The sequence below is a fragment of the Eutrigla gurnardus genome (assembly GCF_963514095.1).
Source record: "Eutrigla gurnardus genome assembly, chromosome: 18".
Classification (NCBI taxonomy): Eukaryota; Metazoa; Chordata; class Actinopteri; order Perciformes; family Triglidae; genus Eutrigla; species Eutrigla gurnardus.
Window position 1 is genome coordinate 2,208,938 of NC_139929.1, and position 26,426 is coordinate 2,235,363.

The following is a 26,426-nucleotide window of genomic DNA, read 5'->3' on the forward strand; positions in this document are numbered from 1 at the left end:
TGAGTCATTGACAGTCAAGTCACTGTCTTTAATTAAAGGTTATGAATAGAAGTGATGCATGAATGGAACTTTTATATGGATAAAGCTGCAGATACAATTCAAGTCAATACAGGCATTATTGTTTTGCCTGTATTGACAATAGTAAATGCAGCTTTAATGGTACAAAAGTTAAATGTATATACAGTATAAATATATTTTAAAAAAAGGGAATCCAAGTTCATACTTTTATACTATAAAAAAACGAATAATGATCAGATTAAATATAGGCCTACAAGCGACAGCCCATCTTATTTTGAAATCCGGTAACCGGAAGCCGCTGTTTGACTCCGACCAGCTTCTCTGGATGGTCGCCATGTAGATCCAGGAAGCCTTGAAGACGCCGCTCGTTGTCCTTATGGACATTCCTCCGTGCCGTCCTCGCCTCGAGTCCTCCGGAGCCCCGCGGGCTCGGACACACGTCGACGCCGCCGACAGAGGGGGGCCGCCCGCCCTGATGTCACCGCCAACAACAACAACAACAAGGAGATCCGGGACGAAGCGCTGCTCGCGGTCTCTCGTCTGAATCCGCCGGATCGCCTCCGGGACTTGTTTTTGATCAACATGAGGATCTTCGCGTCTCTGCTGAAAAGCGCCCACCCCAAGATCGAGTACTACTCCAGGTTCTCCCCGTCCCCCCTCTCCATCAAGCAGTTCCTGGACTTTGGTGAGTAGGGGGTCTGGTATTTGATATGAATCCTTTTCACATTATTCCTCATTCACGGTAGAATGCTGCTGTTGTTTACGTGCGCGAGCCACACAAACAACAACAACAATGTTGATGGTGACATGTGACACCCTGCTTCACCCACCTGAAGGATCAACCCACGTCACCAGGGTCCACTTGGACAAGTCCAGTCCACATTGAAGGGGGGGGGGGATGACACTTGGAGGGCTTAGCTTTCTTAATCCATCTCTGATTAAACTGTCATCACTGTTATGTCATCAGTGCACTGGGGGGGTTGTGTTCAGGTACCCTGGGACTTGTGGAACGAATGAGACATCGTTGCAAAAGAAAGCTGAGTCACCGTTCCCCGTTTGATTAACTTAAGTGGCCTCTCTTTAAATACTGCTGAGTCAGGGGAAGCTGTTTCCTCTCATTCTGCAGCATCATCTTGTTTCCTCGATAAACAAACAAAAAAGAGCCCTCGAGCATCACATCTCGTCTGTGTTGAAAGGCTGAGGTCATCCACGGGGCGCCGGCGTAGATCTGCACACGTCGCTTTGCATTGTGGGACTTTGGTAAACATCATGCGTGTGAATGTGGCTTCATTCTTCTGGTTATTCTCTGTGACGTCCGACAGCACTGATTCACTTCTTCCTCCTTTAAAATCCCAAACATTTCCTCCTTCTCTCTGTCTCTCTCTGTCTCTCTCTGTCTCTCTCTCTCTCTCTCTCTGTCTCTCTCTCTCTGTCTCTCTCCCTCTCTCTCTCTGTCTCTCTGTCTCTCTCTCTCTCTCCAGTTCAATGGGGTTTTATTGACATGAAAGTTTCAGTAACAATGTTGCCGAAGCATCAAAATACATAGAATTTGTCCAAATATTAACACAGTACACAATAAACAGTAATACATATTAACATTGCTTTATATTAATTATATAAACAGACAGTATATATTATATATTATACCTCTTATATCTTATATATCTATATATATATATACAAACTACTGATTCAGTTCTTCCTCGTTTATATTCAAATCGAAACATTTCCTCCCTCTCTCTCTTTCTCTATCTCTATCTCTATCTGTCTCCCTCTCCCTCTCTCTCTCTCTGTTGGGTGACATGTTTGTGATTTCCTGGGACGCTTAAAGCAGCAGCAGAGTTTAGGTGTCACATTAAAAGGTTGAAAGTTGACACTCGACTACAGATCATGCTTGAAGGCCTTCTTCACCCCCCCACACACACACACACACACACACGCACGCACGCACGCACGCACGCACGCACGCACGCACGCACACACACACACACACACACACACACACCAGTCACTTCACTTAAAAGAGGAAACTAAATCCTGAATGTGTTTCTCGGCAGATAAAAGTGAAAGAGTTTCCAGTCACTTTCTAAATGACAAAAGTTACATTTTGTTTGTATTCAAGATTCAAGATGCACAGTAAAGAACTATAGATGAATAGTATAAAAACAAAGTGAGCATGTGAGGCATAAAACAAGAATAAAACAGAAGGTTTGTGAAGAAGGAGCTGTATGTTACGTTGAAGGAATTCCTGGAAATGAAATGTACTTCTTGTAAGTCTGCTAAATGCCCTAACTCTCCATGTAACTGGTTTCCTTCAGGGCGGGACAATGCCTGTGAGAAAACCTCCTACATGTTCCTCCGTAAGGAGCTGCCGGTGCGTCTCGCCAACACCATGCGAGAGGTCAACCTGCTGCCCGACAAGCTGCTCGGCCAGCCGTCCGTCAGGCTGGTGCAGAAGTGGTGAGATTAAAGTCTCCTTTAATAAACCATAAGCTTTTATGAGCGGCGTTGATAACATTTTGCTCTTTTGCCCCCCCAACGTTTGCTTCATCAGGTACATGCAGAGCTTCGTGGAGCTGCTGGACTACGAGAACAGGAAGCCGGAGGACCGCAGGGCTCTGAACGAGTGAGAGAATATTAACTGATGATTCATGAATGCAACACACAGATCTGCCGCCTGCATGGGCGACGGCGTGTTTCTACTCCAAACAAACCCGGCAGATAAACGGCATCGGACAATTAAAATCTGTTTTGACGAAACACACTTCCATGAAATGCTTTACGAATGAAATCCTTACGACGGCGTATTATCACCACGACAGAGGGGGGCAGCCTTCTGAGGGAAAGAAGTGGCAAATTTGCGAGTTTATAAGTATATATAGCCGATATAAACAAGTTGCTTGGTTCCGCTAACACTGGATGTTTGCCGTTGCTATGACAACAAGTGAAAGCTACCGCTAGCATCTTAGCCCAATCGCCCCCGATCAATAAACACCCATAAGATGCCAATTTGTCCTCATAGGAATAAAAACCAACAATTAATTGATCGGAAGTTAGCTAGCGTAAATGCTGGTTGTTAGCAATCGTAATAAATTCGCAAATTTTTGGCAATTTATAAACTCGCAAATTTGCGACTTTATAAACACGCAAATTTGCGACTTTTTAAACTCGCAACTTTGCCACTTTTTAAACTCGAAAATTTTTGCCACTTTTATAAGCTTGCAAATTTGCGACTTTTTGTCTCTGATTGTTGCCCCCCTCTCTCGGCTCCATATATTTTATTATTTTCCTAGAGCGGTGCTAATACACCGTCGTATAAATACCTCCTTTAAATGAGTATTTATTTATGTTGGTAGTTTCCTGGAGCTTTTGATCGAGATCCGTAACCGCCACAACGACGTGGTGCCCACCATGGCCCAGGGGGTCGTGGAGTACAAGGAGAAGTTCGGCTTTGACCCGTTCACCAGCAGCAACATCCAGTACTTCCTGGACCGCTTCTACACCAACCGCATCTCCTTCCGCATGCTCATCAACCAGCACAGTGAGTCAGCAGGAACAGGCTTGTCCTCCTCGTCTGCTCGGTGATTAACCAACTTTTATTTCCCGTCAGCGCTCCTGTTTGGCAACGACACCAACCCCGCCCACCCCAAACACATCGGCAGCATCGACCCCGCCTGCAGCGTGGCCGAGGTCGTCCGCGGTGAGTTCAAAACCACCAGCACTGTAGGAAATGTCTAAATCAATCATCGAATCCATTCAAAGTTTTTACATTTTTTATGATTTATTTTCCAAAACAACAAACAAAAGAACAAAAGCATGCTGGTCCTTTACCTGCCGACCTATATAATCTCAGGTGCATCACAGTATTACACCAATTTGTAGATGTATTCATTTTTTTAAATGGGACAGTACATAATAATGTACATTTACATTGAAATACATGTCTCGTTGGCAGGTTGGTGTTCAACACACAAGAAAACAACATTAAGAATAACAAACACAATGAGAAACAAGCTGCAAATACAATAAACCATAGACAAAAATAAAAATTCCAACTAAATACGCAAAAACAAAATAAACTAAAACAAGAAAATACTAAACAAGCAAAACAAAATACTATCAAAGATCTAATGTGAATAAGCAAACGTTTAGAATAAACAATAATATATATTTAATAACTAAATACTAACAAAACAATGGCTCCTATGATTTCCTTATGGATCTCCATAAGAAGACTAGACTGTTGTTCTCCATCTGTGGGAATATTTTCTCATGTATATATTTGTATGACATATTTTATGTCATGTAAATATTGTACTTTGTATTCAAGATCAAATATGACTTCAATTTGCAAATATTTGCATCATGTGGAGCAACTCTCACAAATCAGGAAACGAGCGGCGTGTTTACACAGCGATGCTTTTAGTTGAATTCTGCACTCCCGGTGACCCCGCCCCCCTCGGTGAACTCACTCTCCCCTCCACCCTTTTGTCTCCTCCTCCTCCGTCAGACGCCTACGACACGGCCAAGATGCTGTGTGAGAAGTATTACCTGGCGGCTCCCGAGCTGAAGATCGAAGAGTTCGACAGTAAGAGATTAATTTTTATATTTCTATAATCGCTGTAATCTGTCACGCAGCTCGTTAACGACATCTCGTTAACTTTGTGGTCCTCGTCCTCAGTGAAGGCCCCGAAGAAGCCCATCCAGGCGGTCTACGTGCCCTCACATCTGTTCCACATGCTGTTCGAGCTCTTCAAGGTGGGAAACAGGTGCTGGAAATCCTTGAAAACACTTTAATTCTAGTGTGGTGTTTTCAAGGTATGAAAAGTGCTTGGATTTAGAATAAAGGTCTTGAAATGTGTGTTGTATGTGATGACATCTATGATAGAACAGAGAACAGAAGATCTCCATATCTGAGGGACTGAAAACAGCATTTTCTGACATTTCTTTATGAAAAATGACTTTTGATGATGAACAGATGATGAAAATAGTTGGTGATTATATTTCTGTGGATCTGTTAGTGGAATTAGTTTTCCTTTCATTTGTGGTCCTTCTGTAAAAAGCTGTCTCCAAACATCATGTTGGTTGTTTAGAGGACAATAACATCTCATTTAATGTGATGAACAAGTGACATAATAAGTAGACTGAATACTGACCATTGGATTGATACAAATATGGAGTTTACCACAGCTGGAAGGGGCTGGAAAAGCATGGAAATGCTCCTTGAAATGCTGGAAAAGTGCTTGAATTTGATTTTGGAGAAATGTCTGCAGAACTCGATGAGAGCGACGGTGGAGCTCCACGAGAACAACGAGGAGGGGTTACCGCCGGTGAAGGCGAAGGTAACCCTGGGCAACGAGGATCTCTCCATAAAGGTAACGACAGACACAACCTCTCGCCTCATTGGATGAAATCTTCTGTGGTTTTTTTCGCTCCATCTCTCCCACTTTTCTGACCTCAGATCAGCGACAGCGGAGGAGGAGTTCCTCTGAGGAAGATCGACCGTCTGTTCAACTACATGTACTCCACCGCTCCGACGCCGAGCCTGGAGCCGGGTGCCGTCCCGCTGGTACACAAGCGTGATTTAACCTGTACGTTTCTATATATGGGCGTGACATCCAGGAAGTTAAATCCTCCCTCCCCCTGTTCCCAGGCTGGTTTTGGCTACGGTTTGCCGATTTCCAGGCTCTACGCCCGATACTTCCAGGGGGATCTGAAGCTCTACTCCATGGAGGGCGTCGGCACCGACGCCGTCATCTATTTGAAGGTAAATTCTGCTTTTTTAATCTGTGTGTAATTAAAGAGTCAATGTCGGCAAACACGGAACTGTTCCTTTAAGAGATGAATGACGTTCTTGTGTTTCCTCCCCGGTGGTGTGAAGGCTCTCTCCAGCGAGTCCTTCGAGCGTCTGCCCGTCTTCAACAAGTCGGCGTGGCGGCATTACAAGACGACGCCGGAGGCCGACGACTGGAGCAACCCCAGCAGGGAGCCCCGCGACGCCAGCAAGTCCAATTACAAAGCCAACAGATAATAACTCTGCCCCCCCCCCCCCCCTCCGCTAACCCCGCCGCCTGCAGAGCATGTACGATGAAAGCATTGCCGTTGGGTTTAAGATCAGACTAAGATGAAAAGAGGGATTTATATCTGCGTATCCAACGGCGACGGCGTTCATCGGCGTAGCTTTAGATGCCGTGGCGTTGCACTGGGATGGAGACGCTGAATCTTTTATTTTATTCCCGCTTACATCTGGCCGTTACTACCAACTCCCAGCATCCCTGTCACCTCTCCCCCCGTCTCATTGGCTGCTGACGAGGCTGAACACGACCGCTCACACACTGCTGATGGAGCGTCTTTCCATTACCGACGGCAACGGCCGCTTTTTCACTTCCTCCCTCTCAAACACGAGCAGATTGGAAGAGGAGGAGGTTTTTCATTTTTATTTCCTTCCCCTTTTTTTGGGAAACCCATTTGACTGAACGCACAATTAGGCCAGTGTGTCATCGGCGTAGAAAAGTGTTTTTGTACTGAAGCCCGGGGAAATAAAGAAACAACAGGGTTGCTTTAGATGACAGAATTATAACAAAAAAAGAAGCACCAAGACACACTTTATTCTTTTTAAAAGAAGATCTAAAGTTTTATTTTATGTCAAAGAGAGAGAAAGCATTACTTCCCGGCATATTTGATGTTTAAAAGAGGAACTTGAAGTTTATTTATAATGGGAGAATCTTTCCAAGCTTTTTATTTGTATTTCTGCTTGCAAGCTCTATTATTATTTTTATTTTTTAAGGACCAAAGCAGCGTCTGCAGGATGCTTATGAAATAGCAGCTTCAACCACACCAGCATGATGTATTCGTATGAGGACTTGTTGCATCTGGAGGGCTGACCTGCATCGTGCTGCAGCTTGGACTGAACAAAGCTTGTGTGTGTGTTTTTTTTTTAAGGTGCTTTTTTTTGTTTCTATTATGAGTGAAAGTGACAAAATTAGAATTTACAGCAAAACAAAATCCGTGAACACAAGATTAGAGTATTTCGGTTGCCTCTCAAGGCTCTCAACATAGCGATGCGAGCTAACGCCGCTAACGGTACAAACTGTGGTAAAATCAGTGTTTAACTAGAAGATTCGCTCCGATAACAACACACACAGAGGGAATTGCAACTCCATTCTCTGCTCCGACAGACGTCACTCCGCTTTTTATTCACGTAGCTAATAGTTGTTTGCTGCTATATTAATGCGCTAATTTTTTAAGGTGCTTTTTTTATTTTATGAGTGAAAGGGACAGAATTAGAATATACGTCAAAAATAATCCCGGGTTTAAAATTTTTTATCTGGGAACGCAAGATTACGGTTGCCTCTCAAGGCTCTCAACATGGCGTCGCTAGCTAACAGCACTAACTGGTAAACGCACTATCAGTGTTTAACTAGAAGATTTGCTCCAATAACAACGCACACAGAGGGAAACGCAACTCCATTCTCTGCTCCGACAGACGTCACTCCGCTATTTATTCACGTAGTTAATAGTTGTTTGCTGCTATATTAATGCTCTCAATGTCGTATATCGCTCTGTTTTTTTAAAGAACAACCTTTTAAGGCTAGTGCATTGTTTTCGTTTTAAACAGCATTATTTTTCATGATATTTAAATCCTTTTCTCTCAATTCATTTTTTTTAAAGTGTCCGATAGCGCATCTCATTTTCTAATTTTCACACTTTCTGTACACAAAAAGGAAAAGCCAGCAGGGGGGAGGAGCCACTAATTGGTACTGAAAACGTGTCAAACCATTTATTTTTTGTCACGTGAATCACATTTTTGGTGCACTTTACTTCACGTGAATACCTCCTTCAAATACTCACCTCGGCTATTCATCTATGAATCGAACTTTGATGCTGATCAGACGAGCCTTCGTAATATTCATAAATAGCAATACCCTTTTTTTGAGAAATCCAACACCTTAAAAACAAACATGTCCACCCGAAAGTGACCTCCTTCTCTCGTCTCCTTCAGCGCCGCCCGATGTGAAAAGAAAGGGAGCGTAGACGAGGAAAGCCTCCCGTATGGTTTCTCCGCTTTTTCTCAGCCTCTCTGAAAGATTTCACCTGCTGATGCCTTCGTAAGCTGCCAGTCTCACCGACGATGACGACGAAACCTGCTGTAAAGGAAGCGTTGCATGCTGGAGACCAAGGTCCTCTTTGTTTAAAACGCCTCGACCTTTCACCCCATTACATTAAATGTCACTTCCTGTTTTATTTTGAGGCCAGAGGATCTCCCATCGACCTTTCTATTCAAATCTCTGTATTTCTGGTAGAAAACGTGTATTTTAATAATGTGTTTGCTGTTTGTGCAGCCAGTGTGGAGTGATCTTTTTTCCATCCTACTGTACCTCCATCTTAAACAAATTGTATTTATGTGCACGAGCTCCTCGCTGTGGAGGTCGTGCAAAAAAATATGCAATTTACTGCAACAAATCGTACATATACCAAAAAAAAAAAGACGATAGAGCAGTCTAAAAACGTGATTCAGCATGAGGTCAACTGAATAAAAAAAACTGCTGTTTGTGTTTCATCCACATGTGAAGATTTTTTTTATAAGGTTAAATGCACTCTAATATTCAGATATATTTATATATATATTTATTTACAGATCAAGCCGTTTGAACATTGCAATTAAAAAAAAAAAAAGGACACACATTCCCAAAGTTTGTACATATAGTGCAGATTAACATGTAAGTGCGTACAGGACATTAAGGTCTCTACATTGCATTAGGGTATTTATTGTGTTGTCGGGTTGGAGGAGGGTGAGCAACAAAAACAAAAAACATTATTACATACATTTTTCCAATAATGACAAATAAGAAACTTGAGGGTGATGATCTGGATTGTTTTAAGGGACCTGACAGTTCACCTGTTATTATTGTGTATTTCAAGTATCATCAGAGTCCTGGAGAGAAAAAGGCTGACATCAAATCCCAAAGAATGTCTGCTAAACGGTCACACGTGGCTGAAAACGCCATGAAATGACTCCGATGGATTTCTGTGATATCTATGCACCAAACGACCTTTACCCTCAGAGACTCGCTTTACATTCAAGAACATTAAAGTTATGGTCGACATTCTGAGACAGATTTGAAATAAGCATCCCCCCCCAACCAAACCCCTCCCCTCAGTGTACCACGATTGGACGAGGCGGGATGACGAGGAGCAGGGGAGACGAGGGGATTGGATGGAGGGTACGAGCCAATGGGAGCCAATGTCTCCCATTGGTCAATTTCTATGCAGGCCTACAGCTGATACGGCTGAATGGACTTTTTTTATTCAAAATCATAGACCATAGCTTTAAATAGGTGTTTTTTACCGTCTCGTCACAATCGTACGACGCGTATCAGGACAACTGTAGGAAAAAAAGTCTATTAGAGAGTTTTCTAATGAATCCATCCTTAGGGTTAGGGTGATGATGTTGATGCTTATTGTTGGTTTTATTTATATGAGGACAAACTGCCATTTTATGGGTGTTTATTGATCGGTTGGTGCTTAGATGCTAGCGGTAGCTTTCGCTTGTCGTAGCCGCTAAGACTGGATGTTTGCCGTTGCTATGACAACAAGTGAAAACTACCGCTAGCCTCTTAGCACCAACCGCCCGCCACTTTATAAACTCGCAAATTTGCCACTTTTTTCCTCTAAATATTGCCCCTTCTCTCAGCTCCTACAGTGGCCCTGATACGCCGTTGATGACAACACGGTGATGATGAGAACCGTCTCCCCAAATCCAGCCATGTGATTAGTGTTTAGTGGTCACATACTGTACATATTTCAGATTTCCTCGCCCCAACCATTGTTGCAAAAAAAAAAAGGTGCAAACAAGCACTGATTATGTGTTTTAGTGCTGAAGAGGTCGTCCCAACGCTTCACCTCCGCTAATCTACGGTGTCTTTAGATTCCTAACTGTGGAGTCCAGATTCTGCAGATTCACAATGTTCTGTAACCTTAGACCTATTCAGGGGTCACAGTAGACCTTCAGGGGTCACCGTAGACCTCTTCAGGGGTCACCGTAGTCACAAGAAATCTTATAAACTATACAGAATAAGACAAAACAGGACAATGAGGTGATATTATGAGCAGTCTTCTTCTTCTTCCTTCTGTCTGTCAACGTAGACAGTGATGGCTTCTTAGCTCTAAACAGCACGGGACTCCATTTCCCATGATGCCCCAGCAGCAACTTCCTCGAGGTTAACTGTTTCCAGTGTGTGTGTGTGTGTGTGTGTGTGTCAGCAGTTCTCAGGCAGTGTGAGTGAAGTGTGTGTGTGTGTGTGTGTGTTCAGCTACTTCTCGTCTTCGTCACCTTCGCTCATGCTGCTGATGGAGGCGGACGCTCCTTTGGGGGAGGTGGGCGGCGAGGGCCGGGCGTGGTGCCAGCGGGCCGGGGGAGACGGGGGCGAGGGGGAGCGCAGGGGGGAGAGTTCCCGAGGCGGACTGTTGCAGGGCGACTCCCGGGGGGAGAGGGCGTAGGACAGCATGCGGCCGCTGCGCTCCTGGAACACCTGTTTCTGTTCGGAGGGAGGAAGGAGGTGAGTGTCACACACACTTAAATACTATAATAATAAGTATAACAGTACGTTGTAATGATGGATGTAGACCAGACGTCTTCAACAGGGGGTCCGGGACCCCTAGAGGGTCCACAGAGTTACTGCAGGGGGTCCCCTAAATTATTTCATCCCAAACTTTTTTTCTTCCAAAAATTTAAATATGTCCAAAAATACAACATGACTACAACCTATAATAAGCAGATATACATTTTCCTGTTTGTTTAAGAAACATTATATGTTATGTAATAGGGGGTCCCTCCACTGGATCTCTATAGAACTTGGGGGTCCCTCCACCAGGTCTCTATAGGCCTTGAGGGTCCCTCCACCAGGTCTCTATAGACCTTTGTCTTCTGAAGACCTCTGCGGTGTATTTTTGGACATATTTAAATTTTTGTTAGAAAAAAAGTTTGGGATCAAATCGTTCTGGGGAACCCCTGCAGCAAATCTGTGGACCCTCTAGGGGTCCCGGACCCCCGGTTGAAGAAGCGTAGTGACGCTCACCCAAGTCCCGTCGGGTCCGAACAGTTCCAGGAAGTTGCCGATGAACTCTCTGGACTTCTCCTCCCACTTCTGGATGAGGTCGTGGCTCTTCTCCTCCACGCGGTAGACAAAGTGTTTGCTCTTCTCCTCCACGGTGCGAACCTTCTCCTTCATCCGGTCCACCTGGTTCTGCAACCGGTACTTCTTCTCCTGCAGAACCAGAACCAGAACCAGAACCCCTCAATCAGAAATGAGCGTTTGCATCCCGACTCGTTACAATCTGTAGCAACGAATTCCATTTTCAGAACACAATGTCACACGTTGCCTCGAATATTCAAGCAATTTGGTGTCAAACCCAATCATGTGATTCTCCGTTGCCATGGAGACGTTGTAGCATCTCTTACGTTGATGTAGCTGACGTTGAGCTCCTTCGCCGTGTAGCCGCGCTGGAGGTTGCGTCGGGCGTAGACGTCGTAGTCTCGGACGATTCTGGTGATGAGGTCGGACGTTGAGATTCCCTCCGTCCGTTGTGTGGGAACGAACATCCCTGACACACACACACACACACACACACACACACACACACAAATACACACACACACAGAATATGAAAATATTGTGTGTTTAAGGAGGAAATTATGTCGTCACACACCGACCTGCCTCCTTGATGTGTTTATAGACGTCCTCGCTCCCGGCCGACGAGTACGGGATGTCATCGTGAGCCACGAAGTCAATCTGAAGGGAAGAAAACAAAATATATATTCTTTCACACTTTTAGTCCTATCATTTTTAACAGGCATGGTCCTAAATATGGCCTAAAATGTCCTTTTTGCAAAATATTTTGCTCCTTTTATTTCAGGAGAAATGTAACTTTCAAAATCTGGCAAGTTTTTGTCATTATTATATAAAAATATTCTTAAAAGTTGATTATTTAGTTAATGTAGATGCTGAGAGTTTAAGACACACACACACACACACACACACACACACACACACACACACACACCTTGTGCTTCTCCAGGAACTCTGGCGTGAGGGTCCAGGGTGCGTCTCGGAGGACCTCATCCACGTACCGGCAGTGTCTCAGCGCCTCGTAGCGTTCCACCTCCGTCATCACCGTGAAGCCTTTGTATTTGTGGGTCAACTCGTCGCTGCATACTGGTCCCAGTAAGGAAACAGTCAGATACCAGGTACGTGTGTGTGTGTGTGTGTGTGTGTGTGTGTGTGTGTGTGTGTGGGGCCTACCTCCCACTATCAGGTAGGTGTTGGGGAACAGGTTCTTGGCCTGCATGAGAGCGCGAGCGTGACCGGAGTGGAACAGGTCGAAGATGCCGTCTGCGTAGACTCGGACTGGCCGGTCCACTGGAAACACACACACACACACACACACACACACACACACACACACACACACACACGCACACACACACACACACTACTTATCAGAACCGGCTGAACTCGTCACACCGGTCTCCGGCCTCTAGGGGCAGCTATGACAACACAGCTGCTACTCTGCAGCTCTCTCAGAAGAGCAGAAGGAGCAGAAACTGGAGGAGGAGAAGCTAGAGGAGGAGAAATTGGAGAAGCTGGAGGAGGAGGAGGAGGAGGAGCTGGAGGAGCAAGGAGGAGGAGAAGCTGGAGGAGGAGGAGGAGGAGAAGCTGGAGGAGGAGGAGGAGGAGGAGGAGGAGCTGGAGGAGGAGAAGCAGGAGGAGGAGCTGGAGGAGGAGAAGCAGGAGGAGGAGAAGGAGGAGGAGGAGGAGAAGCTGAAGGAGGAAAAGCTTGAGGAGGAGGAGGAAGAGGAGGAATAGGAGGAGGAGCCCAGCCTACCTGGCGTGCCCCTGCTGGCCTGGGCGATGGTGAGTTTCTCGTGGGGGGCGCGACAATCACAGCTGGTCTCCCTCGCAAAGATGGCGGGTTTAGTCAGAGTCTAACAGCGAGGGAGAGAAAAGAGACGGGCTTTAGGACCACACACAGCACAGAGACCCCCCTCCCTCATTCCTTCAGTGGTGCACAATACGTCTCACTTTCCAGCTCCCATTACAGTAACCTCCATTAGGTTATTGACCACCACGATGCCCCATATTGGGAGGATGGATCGAGAGCTGCACTCAGTGTTATTGATCACTCTGTGTGTGTGTGTGTGTGTGTGTGTGTGTGTGTGTGTGTGTGTAGTCTAGTAACATTAAGCAGAAAAACAAGCTGTTGGTCTGCTTTTCCTCCCTCCCTCTCTCTCTCTCTGTCTCTCTCTGTCTCTCGAGAATTTGCAAAGGGGGAGAGCGAGATGGGAAGATGCCGGTAACCTAGGCAACCAACGGGATGCATATGGAAACAAAGACATGGTGGATGATACAACATCAAGGTTAAAGCGCTGTGAGGTTGTGAGCCATCTGTTGACTGCAGGGAACATCTCTCTCACTCAGGCTGATGGAAATGAGAATGGGTGAGTCTGCAGGGGGGGGGGGGGGGGGGGGACGACACATCGCCATGGCGACTGACGTCAACATGTCCTCCAGGTCTGTCTGACATGAAGGCTGCACGTCGCTCTGTGTTTCATCACAGGTTCTATAAGTTGACGAGCTCTCGTGTCCTCGGAGACTTAGAAGTATTACAACGGGACGTCCATCTCCATGGCGACGCTTTGCCAGCCTCCTCCTGTGGGGGGACCCCAAGTGTTCTGGGTCCAACTCCCCAGAGGGGAGGGGGGCCTCTGTGCCTCTAAAAGGTCCTTCCTGGAGCGTATTCAACCCTCCAGTTCTGTTTGGGAACCCGGAGACTTCGGGATCCTTAGCAACTAAAAACCATACCGTGCATCGTTTTATCTTTTATGGTGGTTCTTGTGTAAAAGAAGTAGTACGATGCATTTACATATATGTTGCAACGGGTTAGACCTGTCTGGGGCCTGACTATTTACGATATGCTTCATGCATAAACAATATAACACATACCTTATTTGCTGTAATAAATGTGCATGCAAAGCAGGTAAATGTTTGCATCCACTACTATCTGGGAAAAGGAAATGAAGTTTTGGTTTTAGCGTTGCTGTAGATGTGAGACTCCCGTTGCTTCTGAACATTTTGTACATGTTTCCACTTCTCTGTCCATTTCCATAAGAGGTGTAGAAGTCCAGTGTTAGCATCAGAGCTACAACAACAACAACAGCAGCAGCAGCAGCAGAAAGGTCACCTCCTGTAATTTCTTGGCTGCTGTGAGAACAAAGGGGGGCGGCTTAAAAACACTTCAACTGGCTGGACGGAAGAGGGGGGGGGGGGGCTTCACGGGCCTGTCGGGGCGAGCAGTGTGAGCATGCACAGAAAAAAAGCCCAGAACATCTGGCATAAGAAGGATTAAAGCTTAAAAAAGAGCGAGAGAGATAGAGAGAGAGTGAGAGAGAAAGAGGGCACGAGAAAAATTGGCGTTTGGAGGAGACGAACGTGGATGCCAGGATGAGGAATTACAAGAATACAACCATGAGATGTTCTCCTTTACTGCTGCAATGTCCACACACACACACACACACACACACACACACACACACACACACACACTGTCCACTCAGCATTCTGAGCATAACCTCATATAGAGGATCTGTTTCGAATCGGGGGGGAGAAAGCTGGAGCCTTTGTCTCTCTCTCGCTCTCCCTCACACACACACACACACACACACACACACACACACACACACACACACACACACACACACACACACACACACACACTCACTCACACACACACATTGGATGCCCTACCGTCCGCGGATGGGGGCAGGTGTGCTCGAGCTCCTCCATGATTCTCCCAAAGACTCATGGGATGCGGATGCTTGTGGTCCCTCCGTAATGTGACTCAGCATCAGCGAGACGCGAGCCTCTCTCTCTCCTCAACGCTGTCTCTTTCTCCTTCCTCTATTCCCCCCGCCCACTCCCTCCTCCTCCTCCTCCTCCTCCACCTCCTCCTCCTCCTCCACCTCCCTGATCTCCTGATGCAGAGAGGTGGAGACAGTGATGACGTCTCACTCTGTAGCGAAAAAGGTTGATGTTCTTGCAGAAAAAACATGCTTTATAAAGACAGCTCCAGGCAGATCTGGAATCAGTGTTACAGCCAAAAACAACGGGGAAGGAGACACGTCCCATAATGCATTGGTGTTACCGTGACACGTTGTACCTGGGAGGTAATGAGCAGAAGAAACAAGATGGAAAAAAGAAACCACGTTTATCCGCACGGAGTGGAGTCTCTGTGGGAATAAACGATCTTCGATGTGCCGACGAGAGGACGAGCTCTCTCCATGGCGACGGGAAAGAGGAGAGAGAGCTCCCGGGGATGGACCAATCAGAGAGCAGCTACGGCGGTCCGGCAGTATGAGCGGAGGGGATTGGCGGAGTGGTCCATAGCGCCATCAGTGGGATGAAGTACCAATACTTGTTGGCTCGACGTGGAAGTGTATATATTATATACTCAACTGTCATTTTAGCACAATCACACCCATGTTATGTATTTATTTTATTTCTAAGGGACCATATATAATATAAAACTTAAGCATGAAGCTGATTTTCTTCTGCATCTGATTGAACTCCATAATGCAGTTATGAAACGCACAAATATGAAGACACACACACACACACACCTTGTGTCATGGGTGGTTGATAACAGCAAACAGTTTTAAATGCCATATAAAACAAGTAAAATACAAACTTAAATGTAACATATGGATGATAGAGTCCAAGTTAACTTTCCAGTTTGCAGCTCTAATGTGTGAGTCTGACTTCTAGAGTTCTAGAAAACTCCACCTTCACCCAGGGTGCGAGTTACGGGGGAGCAGGGGGAGCCATGGCTCCCCTGGTGGCCACCTGAGCTCCCCTGGAAACATGATTTGTGAAATTTGGGGGGAGCTCTAAAATATTGATATGATTGCCAAATTAATTATATTTTGGCCATGGTTTTCCCTCAAAGGTGTAAAATAAGAGAAATAAAATTTTATTTTTAGTTCGTGATTCATGAAAAAAGTGTTGCCTGCTTGCACGTCGGAGGCGCTTGAAGCGTGGTGCCGCTGGCTGCTCTTATCGCGTGTTTGGCTCTGTGTACAGCTATAGCCCATGTGATGTATGATGTGATGATGATCGATCGGGGTGTTTCATGTAAATATTGTACATAGACCTATGGTGTGCGTGCAACGGATTTTCTCTTTATAATAGGCATATGCTGTTGCTATTAATGACAGGATCAGCATTTAAACTTTGCCCCCCTCCAAAAAAAAAAAAAAAAAAAATGATCGCCCGCCCCCAGCCCCGGCTCCCCCGGACACCGTGGTATAACTCGCACACTGCCTTCACCACATTATCTATGTGTAGAAAGTATTGAAAGATGCATGCTCACCGTTTGTGGTCCTCTTCTGCAACAAAGAGCTGCGCTACAGGAATGCGCTCTGACGCGTCGCTGTTTCACCATGGTGTCCAAAAATAAAGAAAAATAGCGCACGATTATTCAGGTTTACAGGGCCTCCTGAAGTAAAGTAACTCCTTCACTTCTTCTTGTCTTCTGTCCTCCTCCTCTTCCTCCTCCTCCTCTAGTCTGAAGCCCAGCAGCAGCAGCAGTGGCAGCGGAGGAGGAGGGACGGCAGATCTGCTGCTCACAGCTGACCAGCTGCGACGACTACAGTGGGCCGCGGTCCATTTAGCTGACCTTTACAGCAGATCACACGGCCGCCACACGATGCGTGCATGTACACTTCCCTGTTATGCAATATGCAACTTACAGCCTAATCTAAAACATGCATTCATTTAGGACAGCAACGAATATGAACCCGCATAAAAAGTTCATATTGGACACAAATATACTGAATTCACCATGTGTGTAAGTTTATCACGGTAATGGTATAAAATGTAAAACAGGCTGTGGGGATGAAAAAGGACAAAACAAGCTTTGTGTTTTTCATTGTTGGACGCCACTTTTGTCTCTGCTGGCCCCAATCTGGGACAGGAACCCATTGTGCCCTGCAAAGTCCCGCCTGGTCGCCATGGTAACGACCTTCATCAGGACACATAAGCGTTGCTATTGACTTAAAAAAAGAAGAAAAAACGGAGAGAGTCGAACGGCCTAATATACATTTTAAGGTTGTAAAACACAGATAACATGGGTTTACTGAATTTGAAGTACTTTTGTTATTTTTATATAAAAAAAAGGCTACATATATTTTTCTTTTTATAACTTTGCATTTTATGTCTGAAGTAGAAAAAACTAAAAATAAAATTAATACATACATTTCTTTAAACATGTAATCAATTCGCTAAGTTGTTGGTCTAATTATTGAAGACATTTATAGCATCATAGTATTTTTTATAGTATCATGTATGCAAGAAAACTCTTAATAATAATTAGTAATTTATTATTTTATTTTTATGTGTAATTTATTTATTATTATTATTTTATTATTTTATTAATTTATATTTTTATAATGTATGTACTAACGTGTCACATACTGTAGAAATACTGTACTTCTACTTCTACTTCTTCTACTACTACTATCTGCTCTGTTGATTCTGTGGAGTCGTAGTTGAACAACACCGCCACCTTTTGGTGAGCAGAGCGGAGACAACGCCATTCATTTTCGTTTCTTTTTTTTCATTGGCTAACAGTGATCTGATGTCACTTCCGGTATATGACTTTTTCCCCGGGAAGGCGAGATTTGGCGCGCGGCGGACTCGTCCTTGTTGTTGTGTCGCGCAGCAGCAGCAGCTGTCATTTTACAAACGTTAACGGATTAAAACAAAAACAAACAGACGTTTAACGTCATGGCTCCGGTAACAAACCCAGAGAAAGACGCGGACGCTCCGGACGGCAGTGAGTTGTTTTTATGTTGTTTTTTTTACGTTTTCGCGTTAGCTTGCTAGCTTGCTCGCTAACATGTTAGCTAGCTTATTATGATGTCATTTTGCCGATACGGGACACGCGTTGGTAATGTATGTGTGTGTGTGAATACACGTCAAAGCTAACAATAAGATAGGCAAAGTCTACTGTTGCTAAAGCTAAAGACAGAGCATTCTAGACGTAGCGTGTTAGCTCACTTTAGCGCGATGCTAACTGCCGTCTGTCCTTACTTCGGACTTGTGCTGCCTTCACTTGCTACTCGGAAAATCCTACTTCCCACTTGTCATGTTCAAGAAACCTAATTTTTGGGGACAAAGGGGGGGAAATGCTGGACGTAAGGTTTGCTGTTACCTGCGTATTGGAGAAAATCCTTTTTATGATGACTATGATAACTTTATATTAACTAGCAGACTATAGCCCATTTGTTATGATAGAACAATGCTATCATTGGTCTATATCATTGGTCATATATATAACTACATATATCACAAATTCAAATGGTGTACGCAAGCAACAGCTAAGACTCGTTGCACTTTTGAAAATAAATAGATGGTTCATGTGCGATAACCGTGCATGTGCATTTCGTATTTACCTTAATTCCGACACCACGCGAAGGCAGCATTTGTGTCCACTTGCTGGCGCTGTAATGCTGCCTTCACGTGTTATCTAAATTATGCAGAGATTTGCAGAATACATAGTTTTAATCTGTTATCTGTGTACATGTAACTTCATATAGACAAATACTATTCATCGTTCTATCCATAACAAATGGACTATAGTTTGTGAATAAAATGTTATTACATTAAATTATGTCATTAATGTAATAACTCATCTAATGTTGTCACAGTTGTGTTCCTTCTGTGATACTTTATTTTTATCTTAATGGAATCATAAAAGGACTTCCCCCCCAATATGCCTTACATCTGCCATTTTTTCCCAACAAAGCACTTGAACGCGACATTCTAGTAATTCACATGTGGGAAGTCGGATCTTCCCACGAGCACATGAAGGCAGCACAAGTAGTCACAAAATAATACTCTTAATTAAGTTACCATAATCTCCTTGTGTGTTCCTCCTCCTCCTCCTCCTCCAAAAAAAAAAGATTTCCTGCACACTTTAAAAACAGAATGTGAATCAAACTGTTGTATTCTTACGTCTCTCTGCCCCCCCTCCCCCAGATGACGGCGGCGATGCCTGCGGTCTGGCCAAGACTCGCTCCAAGCGTGAGAAGAGAGAGAAGGTCGGGAGGAAGTCAGCGCTGGAGCAGCTTAAGGCGGCGAAGAGGGGCGAGAAGATCAAATATGAGGTGAGAGGCGTCATAAATGTTATGTATGACGGTGGATGAATCTGTGTATCCCAGCAGAGATGGTTAACTGTTGTTTCATGTCGTTCAGGTGGAGGAGCTCACGAGCGTGTACGAAGAAGTGGACGAGCAGCAGTACTCCAAGATGGTGCGGGAAAGACAAGAGGACGACTGGATCGTCGACGACGGTGAGTCTCGGGTCTTCACACTGCCAGAAATAAATAAATAAATATATATCTGTGACGTCTGACGTGTTTCCTTCTCTCAGACGGGACGGGATACACGGAGGACGGGAGGGAAATCTTCGATGACGATTTGGACGACGATGTGGTTGAAAACAAAAAAGGTAAAACGTCTGATGACGTGTGTGTTTATGAGTGATGGCAAATGTTCAGCAAGGACTGATTTGTTTCTGTTTGCAGGAAAAGGTGCTAAAGGAGCCGACTCGAAGAAAAATGCGAAGAAATCTGTCGTCGCCAAGTCCAACACCATAAAGAGCCTCTTCATGAACAGTAATGTCAAGAGGCCCGCCGAGGTAACAGAGATTAACGTGAAATAAAAGAGATGTTTTTCTGTTCTCCTCTAAACATCATTTCTGTCTCTTGCAGAAAGACGTGGATCTGTCCAAAGATGACTTATTAGGAGACATCCTACAGGACCTGCACTCCGAGGTTGCTACCAAATCGAGGCAAAGCAGAATTTAATTGAATGCATGTAAATAATTTGCATCTCGTAATCTGATTTGCTTTTCAAAATGTCTTCCCAGAAACGGAGTGTTCTGACTCCTCCGCCGGTGGTCACGTTGAAAAAGAAGAAGTCTGTCGGATCTCCCATGAATCCCTTTTCCATCAAACCTCAGATGCCAAAGGTTTTCTTTTTGAAATATTAATCAGGAGAGTCTGTAAAATACATCACCGGCCAAATTATATGGTTTTAATTGTGAATTATTCTGTGTCACTTCTTTAATACTAGGAGTCGCCCTCATCTGTGGGGTTAAAGGCCAAAGTCATCAAGCCGCCGCCTTCTGAGCCGAGTCCCAGGTCGCTGGCTCGCCTCCCAACCTCCACCCGTGTTCTCCCTGTGGAGACGCAGAAGGCAAAAGTGGAGGAGCTGGATGAAGGTAAGAAGGACGGATACAACATTGAATTTCTCGCTTCTAGCAACAGGAATGAACTTTAACGACGATGTGTTTCTCAGCGAGTGACAGTCTGGCGTTTGATGGCGTGGACTTCGATGAGCCGATGGAGGTCGGACTCGAGGAGGAGGAGCTTAAAGATGACGCCGAGTCGTCACCTAAAGCAGCGGAAGTTAAAGTGGAGCCCAAAGCAGAGCCTCAGGACCCGGTCTTAATGTAAGTCTTCATAACATGTACGGAACCAAACACATGGAAAAGCATGGAAATGCACCTTGAAATGCTTGAAAAGTGCTTGAATTTGAGTTTGGAGAAGGTGGAGGAACCCTGCATGTTTTTTTTTTGGGAAATAGTTTCCACAACGTAACATCTTCCTCCCTCTGTCTCTTTTTTCCAGGCCCGGCAGGATGGGAAGCTCTTGGGGCCAAGAGGAGGGATCTGGAGTTCTGGAGGCTCCAGCAGAGGTTCTGGTGGACTCCAGCCGGCTCCCCCTGGTGGAGGGACCAGACGGAGACCAGGTCTTCCGCTTCTACTGGTTGGATGCCTTTGAAGACCCCTACAGCAAACCGGGTACGGCTGATTCCTGAACCTGATAATACACCGTGTAAACCCTAAGATCAGATTTGTAGAGTGCATCCTTGACCTTTTGACCCCCGTCTGTGGCCTAGGTGTGGTGTACTTGTTTGGAAAAGTGTGGATTGAGTCCGCAAAGTCTCACGTCAGCTGCTGTGTCACGGTCAAGAACATTGAGCGGACCATCCACTTGCTGCCTCGCGAATATGTGAGTTTCTCATAGAAACAAAATGACTCGTAGAATAAGATATTCGCTCTTATTACATTACTTTTTTTCCACAAACAGAAAGTGAACACGAAGACCGGCGAGGTGTCGGACACTCCCGTCGGGATGATGGACGTCTACCAGGAGTTTAACGAGCTCTCCGAGAAGTTCAGGATCATGAAGTTCAAGTCCAAGGTCGGGTTCCGGCTTCGTTTGAAGACCGTTGAGCATGAATTTAAAGAAGGAGTTTGACATGTTTGTAACTGTTGCTTGTTTTTGTTTATTTGTTGTTTCCTGCAGAAAGTGGAGAAGAGCTACGCTTTTGAGATCCCAGACGTGTCGACTCAGAGCGAGTACCTGGAAGTCCGATATTCTGTGAGTGGATGTGAACGTCCTGATGACTCGTTAGGTTGAAGTGCTCCAGGACTTTCTGGGTTTTAAATGTTTATTTGTTTAATTAATGGTGGGACTCACGATTCCATGGTTAATGATACTCGATGCATCACCACGTGTCTCTATTTTGGATTTAAATATGTGGTCCGTTTTGACCAATTAATGCAAACAATCAGGTGAATCAAAATGTTATTTCTACATTTCTGAAACAAAGAGATAAAAACAAGAAACTCTACGTAGCTGTAACTCCAGACATTTGGGCATTCTGTATTAATAATAGATTCTAGACTTTCCTGCATTGATTCTTCCTCCCACCTCTTTAGTAAATGTTTTATTTTTTTTGCAGGCTGAGTTCCCAGCGCTGCCCTCCGACCTCAAGGGGGCGACCTTTTCCCACATCTTTGGGACCAACACCTCCAGTCTGGAGCATTTCCTCCTCGGCAGGAAGATTAAAGGGCCTTGCTGGCTGGACGTCAAGACGCCACGTAAGGAGGACGTCCCAATATTACAATGATGAATATTGATATTTATAGAAAATCTCACCCGTCTCCCTCGTTGTCTGTTTAGAGATGATGAGTCAGCCGGTCAGCTGGAGTAAGGTCGAGGCTCTGGCCATCAGGGGGGACCTGGTCACGGTGATCCGAGACCTGGCGCCTCCGCCCATCACCGTCATGTCCATCAGCCTGAAGACCATCCAGAACCCCAAGACGCACCACAACGAGGTCAGAGCGGTGGAAGGGTTCGGTGCTGCTGCTCAGCTGTGTTGAGACACTCGATCTGATGTGATTTGTTCCTCTGCAGATCGTGTCCCTGGCTGCGCTGGTCCACTATCAGTTCCACATGGACAAAGCTGCACCGCAGCCTCCATACCAGACCCACTTCTGTGGTACGTCACTCATTTATTCTAATGCATGAATGAGAATCTGGAAAAAACACGCTCTGGAGCTTTTATTGTTTCCTTTTTTGACATCGCAGTGATCAGTAAACCGGCGGACTGCATCTTCCCCTACGACTTCGTGGATGCTGTGAGGAAGAAGGTGAGTGGACACGTTCTGGACAGAGTTGGTACGGGTGCTGGAAATCCTTGAAAACACTTGAACTTTAGTGGCGTTCTCAAGGTTTGAAATATGGATCTCCATATTTGACTGAAAACAGCATTTTCTGACATTTCTGCTGGAAAAGCATGGAAATGCACCTTGAAATGCTTGGAAAGTGCTTGAATTTGACTTTGGAAAAGGTGCAGGAACCCGGGGTAATTTATGCAAAAAAAAAAAAAAAAAGGTGGACACTGATGATGTCATCCCCCTCCTCTGTCAGAACGGTAAAGTGGACATAGCTTCTACGGAGCGGACGCTGCTCGGCTTCTTCCTGGCCAAGATGCACAAAATCGACCCCGACGTCCTGGTGGTGAGTAGTGGAAGTACACGCATTCAATTTCCTGAAGCAATCATTTGCTGTGTTGCATTGTGGGTAAAATGAGTATGCTAATCGTTTCCCCCCGCAGGGTCACGACATCTTCGGATTTGACCTGGAAGTGCTCCTGCAGAGGATCAGCGTGTGCAAGGTTCCCCATTGGTCGAAGATCGGACGCCTCAGGAGGGTCAACATGCCCAAACTAGGGGTGAGGCGGAGTCGGAGATCCCTCGCCATGTCACGTTTGTTTCTATAGCATCACTGAGCGTTGCTTTGCGTTGGCAGGGTCGCGGCTCCTTCGCAGAGAAGAGCGCCACCTGTGGCCGTCTGGTGTGCGACGTGGAGATCTCGGCCAAGGAGCTGATTCGCTGTAAAAGTTACCACCTGACCGAACTGACCAGTCAGGTGCTGAAGATGGAGAGAGTCACGGTCCAGCAGGAAGACATCAAGAATCTCTACAGGTCTGTTTTTTTTTGTTTTTTTGTTAAAGGGACAGTTCAACCCCTCCCAAAAAACTTCATCCTGAAATACATGTCTGCGTTCCAGCGACTCTCCTCACCTGCTCTACCTGCTGGAGCTGACGTGGACCGACGCCAAGCTGATCCTCCAGATCATGTGTGAGCTCAACGTGCTGCCACTCGCCCTGCAGATCACCAACATCGCCGGCAACGTCATGGTAACGGCACTTTTCTATCGTTTACTTTACGACTTCTTTTCTGTCATTCAACAGATGCAACAAAAAAAAAAGTAAAATGCATGTTTCCCTGAATAAACTTCTAACTTTATTGGAAAAAAAGTACAAATAATTCAGGGCTTGGTTTGTCTGAGAAAAAGAAAAAACTTTAAATCTGAAGCTTTTATCAAAGTTTGGAGCGTATTTTGATTCGTCAGTGTGTTTGAGGGAGAACTACAGATGACTATAAAGTAGGATAAGATGAGATCATTCTTTATTAACCCTACAGTGGGGAAAAAGAGGCATCTGTAAAATAATTAAACAAAAACAAGTTCAAGAAATAAGCCAGCTAAGATGGAGAGAAAGATGCTGTCAGCCTCATTTTCATATGCAAACTTAATGGTAATATTGTTATTTGTTACTTTTCTGTTTGCTGCTGCTTTTCAGTCAACAATGCAATTTATGAACTTCTTATGCTGTCATTTCTATTGCTTTTAAATTCTTGTTTTTATTTATTTGCTTGTTTCTTTGCAATGCTTTTAATGTTTTATGTAAAGCACTTGGAGTTGCCTTCTTGTTGAAAGGTGCTATACAAATAAAATTGCCTTTCCTTGCTTCCCTTCCCGCTTCAATCAACCCCGACTTCCTCCCGTTTCTCCCTCAGTCTCGTACTCTGATGGGCGGTCGCGCCGAGAGGAACGAGTTCCTGCTGCTTCACGCCTTCCACGACAAAAACTTCATCGTCCCCGACAAACCCTCCTTCAAAAAGACCCAGATGGAGACGGTAACCCACACAGCTGATTTACATTGAATTTACAATGCGATATACGATGCATATTTCACGCTCTCTTTGCTCCCGCGTCGTCAGGTCGAGGGAGAAGACGACGGGGATGCAGGGAAGGGAAAGAGGAAGAAGAAGGCAGCGTATGCTGGAGGTCTGGTGCTGGATCCCAAAGTTGGTACGGCCTTTGTTTTTTTATTTAAAGTCTTCTCTGTCTGTCTGCATACATACGTCTATATAACCTCCCTCCGTCTCTCCCCGCAGGTTTCTACGACAAGTTCGTGCTGCTGCTCGACTTCAACAGCCTGTACCCGTCCATCATCCAGGAGTTCAACATCTGCTTCACCACCGTGCAGAGGGAGGAGCACAACAAACACAAGAAGAGCCAGGTGTGTGGACTCATCGCTACGGTTACCGCGTCGATCGCGAAGAGAACAACTTCCCGGCGTCTAACATCCAACCCTTGTTTCCGTGGCGACAGGGCGACGTAGGATCGGAGGACATTCCCGAGATCCCGGACATAAGCCTGGAGATGGGAATCCTGCCCAAAGAAATCAGGAAGCTGGTGGAGCGACGCAAACAGGTCAAAGGGCTGATGAAGCAGCAGGACATCAACCCGGACCTCTACCTGCAGGTACACACAAGTCTGTCTGTCATACATGCATATATGGTATATAGACACGTCTGTTTGCTCAGTCATCCTTAAAATCTGCATATTTATTAAACCATATTTAAGTGTTCAGATGCAGGTGGAATCTTTCTTGTGCCAATAGATGTTTATTAGTGCTGTTTTGAGGGAATAAAAACTCAAAACCACACATTTAAATGTGGTTACCACATGACGAAGAGCATCTCCAGCCCTGCACATCACTGCGACATCAACTTCTTCACAACTTCCAAGAGTTTTCTGTTTGATTCTGATTCTGAACTCCCGTCTCGTCCGTACAGTACGACATCCGCCAGAAGGCCCTGAAGCTGACGGCCAACAGCATGTACGGCTGCCTGGGATTCAGCTTCAGCCGCTTCTACGCCAAGCCGCTCGCCGCCCTCGTCACGCACAAGGGGAGAGAGGTGAGTCCAACACATGCTGCACATGAACTCTATGGTTTTAATGGACCTCCAATACAGATCCACATAACTAAAATATCCTCCACAGTACAGAGACGTATTAAATAACGAGGAGGCCCTGCAGTCGTTCTAATCTCAGGGTTCGTACGGGTGCTGGAAATCCTTGAAAACACTGTGGTGTTTTCGAGGTTTGAAAAGTGCTTGGAATCAGAATAAAGTGCTTGAAATGTCTGTCCTATGTGATGGCACATATGATATAACAGAGAAAAGAAGGTGCTGGAGAAGCATGGAAATTTCACCTTGAAATACTTGAAAAGTGCTTGAATTTGACTTAGGAAAAGGTGTAGGAACAAAATTCTTCCATTTTCATCCACAAGAGGGCACTGCTGCATCAAATTCTACATTGGTGCACCACTCCTTCCACTGTTCCATTTCTTTCTTTTCTCACATTTGACATCCTTTCTCTTCACAAACTTATCTCTTCCTCCCCCCCTCCCGCCCCCCCCCCTCCCTCCCTCGACTTAGTTCGGTCGGAATCAGACCCCGGTTGTGTTGAAGAGGAGATTAATAGAGCCTCGGTAATGAAACGCCACATTAAAACTCCCGTTCTCTCTCTCTCCGTGTAAAAGTCCGGTTGTGTAACGACGTCTCTCAACACACACGGAAACAAAATGTGTGTGCGTGCCCACGCTTAATAAATTGTTGCACAGAGGCATGTGTGCTGCATGACACAAACGGCTAAATGTGGTGTTGTAACGGGATACCACACACACACACACACACACTCACACACACACCATGTCAGTCGTAGTACTCATGTTCATTTAATGAGCTCTAACAGTACACATCCTCAGCAGAGGCGTGAAGCTTTGCCTCAGGGGAGTCCTTCATTAAGATCCCCTTACACACTCATTGTGTTCACTAATAGAGGGCAGGGCAGTAGCTCACCGT

General features: G+C 45.3%; 3 protein-coding genes across 8 annotated transcripts in view; 2 read left to right on the forward strand and 1 right to left on the reverse strand.

Moving 5' to 3' along the window:
* The first annotated feature begins 316 nt into the window (after positions 1–316).
* pdk3a (pyruvate dehydrogenase kinase, isozyme 3a) lies at positions 317–8,578 on the forward strand. 3 transcript variants are annotated; one of them, XR_014598832.1, is made up of 11 exons: positions 317–703; positions 2,337–2,478; positions 2,573–2,644; positions 3,375–3,559; positions 3,629–3,718; positions 4,529–4,606; positions 4,700–4,776; positions 5,292–5,393; positions 5,480–5,785; positions 5,900–6,523; positions 6,564–8,578. XR_014598832.1 is itself a non-coding variant. In XM_084033876.1 (11 exons), the coding sequence occupies exons 1-11, from the start codon at positions 601–603 to the stop codon at positions 6,047–6,049; spliced, it is 1,221 nt and encodes a 406-aa protein (XP_083890002.1). In that variant the 5' UTR covers positions 320–600; the 3' UTR covers positions 6,050–8,578. The 3 variants fall into 3 exon arrangements, 2 of the variants coding, with proteins under 2 accessions (XP_083890001.1, XP_083890002.1); XM_084033876.1 differs by having other exon boundaries at positions 320–703; positions 5,480–5,587; positions 5,672–5,785; positions 5,900–8,578; XM_084033875.1 differs by having other exon boundaries at positions 5,900–8,578.
* Positions 7,023–16,647, reverse strand: pcyt1ba (phosphate cytidylyltransferase 1B, choline a). 4 transcript variants are annotated; one of them, XR_014598836.1, is made up of 9 exons: positions 16,444–16,640; positions 12,904–13,003; positions 12,321–12,437; positions 12,082–12,233; positions 11,732–11,810; positions 11,480–11,622; positions 11,097–11,285; positions 7,370–10,556; positions 7,023–7,056 (listed from the first exon to the last, which is right to left on the reverse strand). XR_014598836.1 is itself a non-coding variant. In XM_084033885.1 (8 exons), the coding sequence occupies exons 1-8, from the start codon at positions 16,513–16,515 to the stop codon at positions 10,332–10,334; spliced, it is 1,071 nt and encodes a 356-aa protein (XP_083890011.1). In that variant the 5' UTR covers positions 16,516–16,647; the 3' UTR covers positions 7,023–10,331. The 4 variants fall into 4 exon arrangements, 3 of the variants coding, with proteins under 3 accessions (XP_083890011.1, XP_083890010.1, XP_083890012.1); XM_084033885.1 differs by having other exon boundaries at positions 7,023–10,550; positions 16,444–16,647; XM_084033884.1 differs by having other exon boundaries at positions 7,023–10,556.
* Positions 16,648–17,747: 1,100 nt separating this feature from the next.
* The window catches only part of pola1 (polymerase (DNA directed), alpha 1), a 46,086-nt gene continuing 37,407 nt past the window's right edge, over positions 17,748–26,426 (forward strand). The window contains 26 exon segments of the mRNA XM_084033841.1: positions 17,748–17,907; positions 19,113–19,240; positions 19,329–19,425; positions 19,506–19,583; positions 19,660–19,772; positions 19,846–19,908; positions 20,004–20,105; positions 20,210–20,357; positions 20,435–20,588; positions 20,767–20,939; positions 21,038–21,150; positions 21,229–21,342; positions 21,448–21,522; positions 21,887–22,025; positions 22,108–22,262; positions 22,342–22,426; positions 22,516–22,577; positions 22,858–22,947; positions 23,045–23,161; positions 23,239–23,414; positions 23,500–23,629; positions 24,291–24,410; positions 24,495–24,585; positions 24,672–24,796; positions 24,889–25,041; positions 25,356–25,478. Coding sequence (XP_083889967.1) covers positions 17,859–17,907; positions 19,113–19,240; positions 19,329–19,425; positions 19,506–19,583; positions 19,660–19,772; positions 19,846–19,908; positions 20,004–20,105; positions 20,210–20,357; positions 20,435–20,588; positions 20,767–20,939; positions 21,038–21,150; positions 21,229–21,342; positions 21,448–21,522; positions 21,887–22,025; positions 22,108–22,262; positions 22,342–22,426; positions 22,516–22,577; positions 22,858–22,947; positions 23,045–23,161; positions 23,239–23,414; positions 23,500–23,629; positions 24,291–24,410; positions 24,495–24,585; positions 24,672–24,796; positions 24,889–25,041; positions 25,356–25,478 — 2,973 coding nt within the window. The 5' untranslated portion in view covers positions 17,748–17,858.

Coding starts and splice junctions, on each gene's coding strand:
- pdk3a (XM_084033875.1), top strand. CDS start 601: ATGAGGATCTTCGCGTCTCTGCTGAAAAGCGCCCACCCCAAGATCGAG. Junction 2,479..2,572: donor GTCAGGCTGGTGCAGAAGTG/GTGAGATTAAAG, acceptor TTGCTTCATCAG/GTACATGCAGAGCTTCGTGG. Junction 4,607..4,699: donor GAAGATCGAAGAGTTCGACA/GTAAGAGATTAA, acceptor CCTCGTCCTCAG/TGAAGGCCCCGAAGAAGCCC.
- pcyt1ba (XM_084033884.1), bottom strand. CDS start 16,515: ATGGTGAAACAGCGACGCGTCAGAGCGCATTCCTGTAGCGCAGCTCTT. Junction 12,234..12,320: donor CACCTACCTGATAGTGGGAG/GTAGGCCCCACA, acceptor TACTGGGACCAG/TATGCAGCGACGAGTTGACC. Junction 11,811..12,081: donor AGTTCCTGGAGAAGCACAAG/GTGTGTGTGTGT, acceptor TCTTCCCTTCAG/ATTGACTTCGTGGCTCACGA.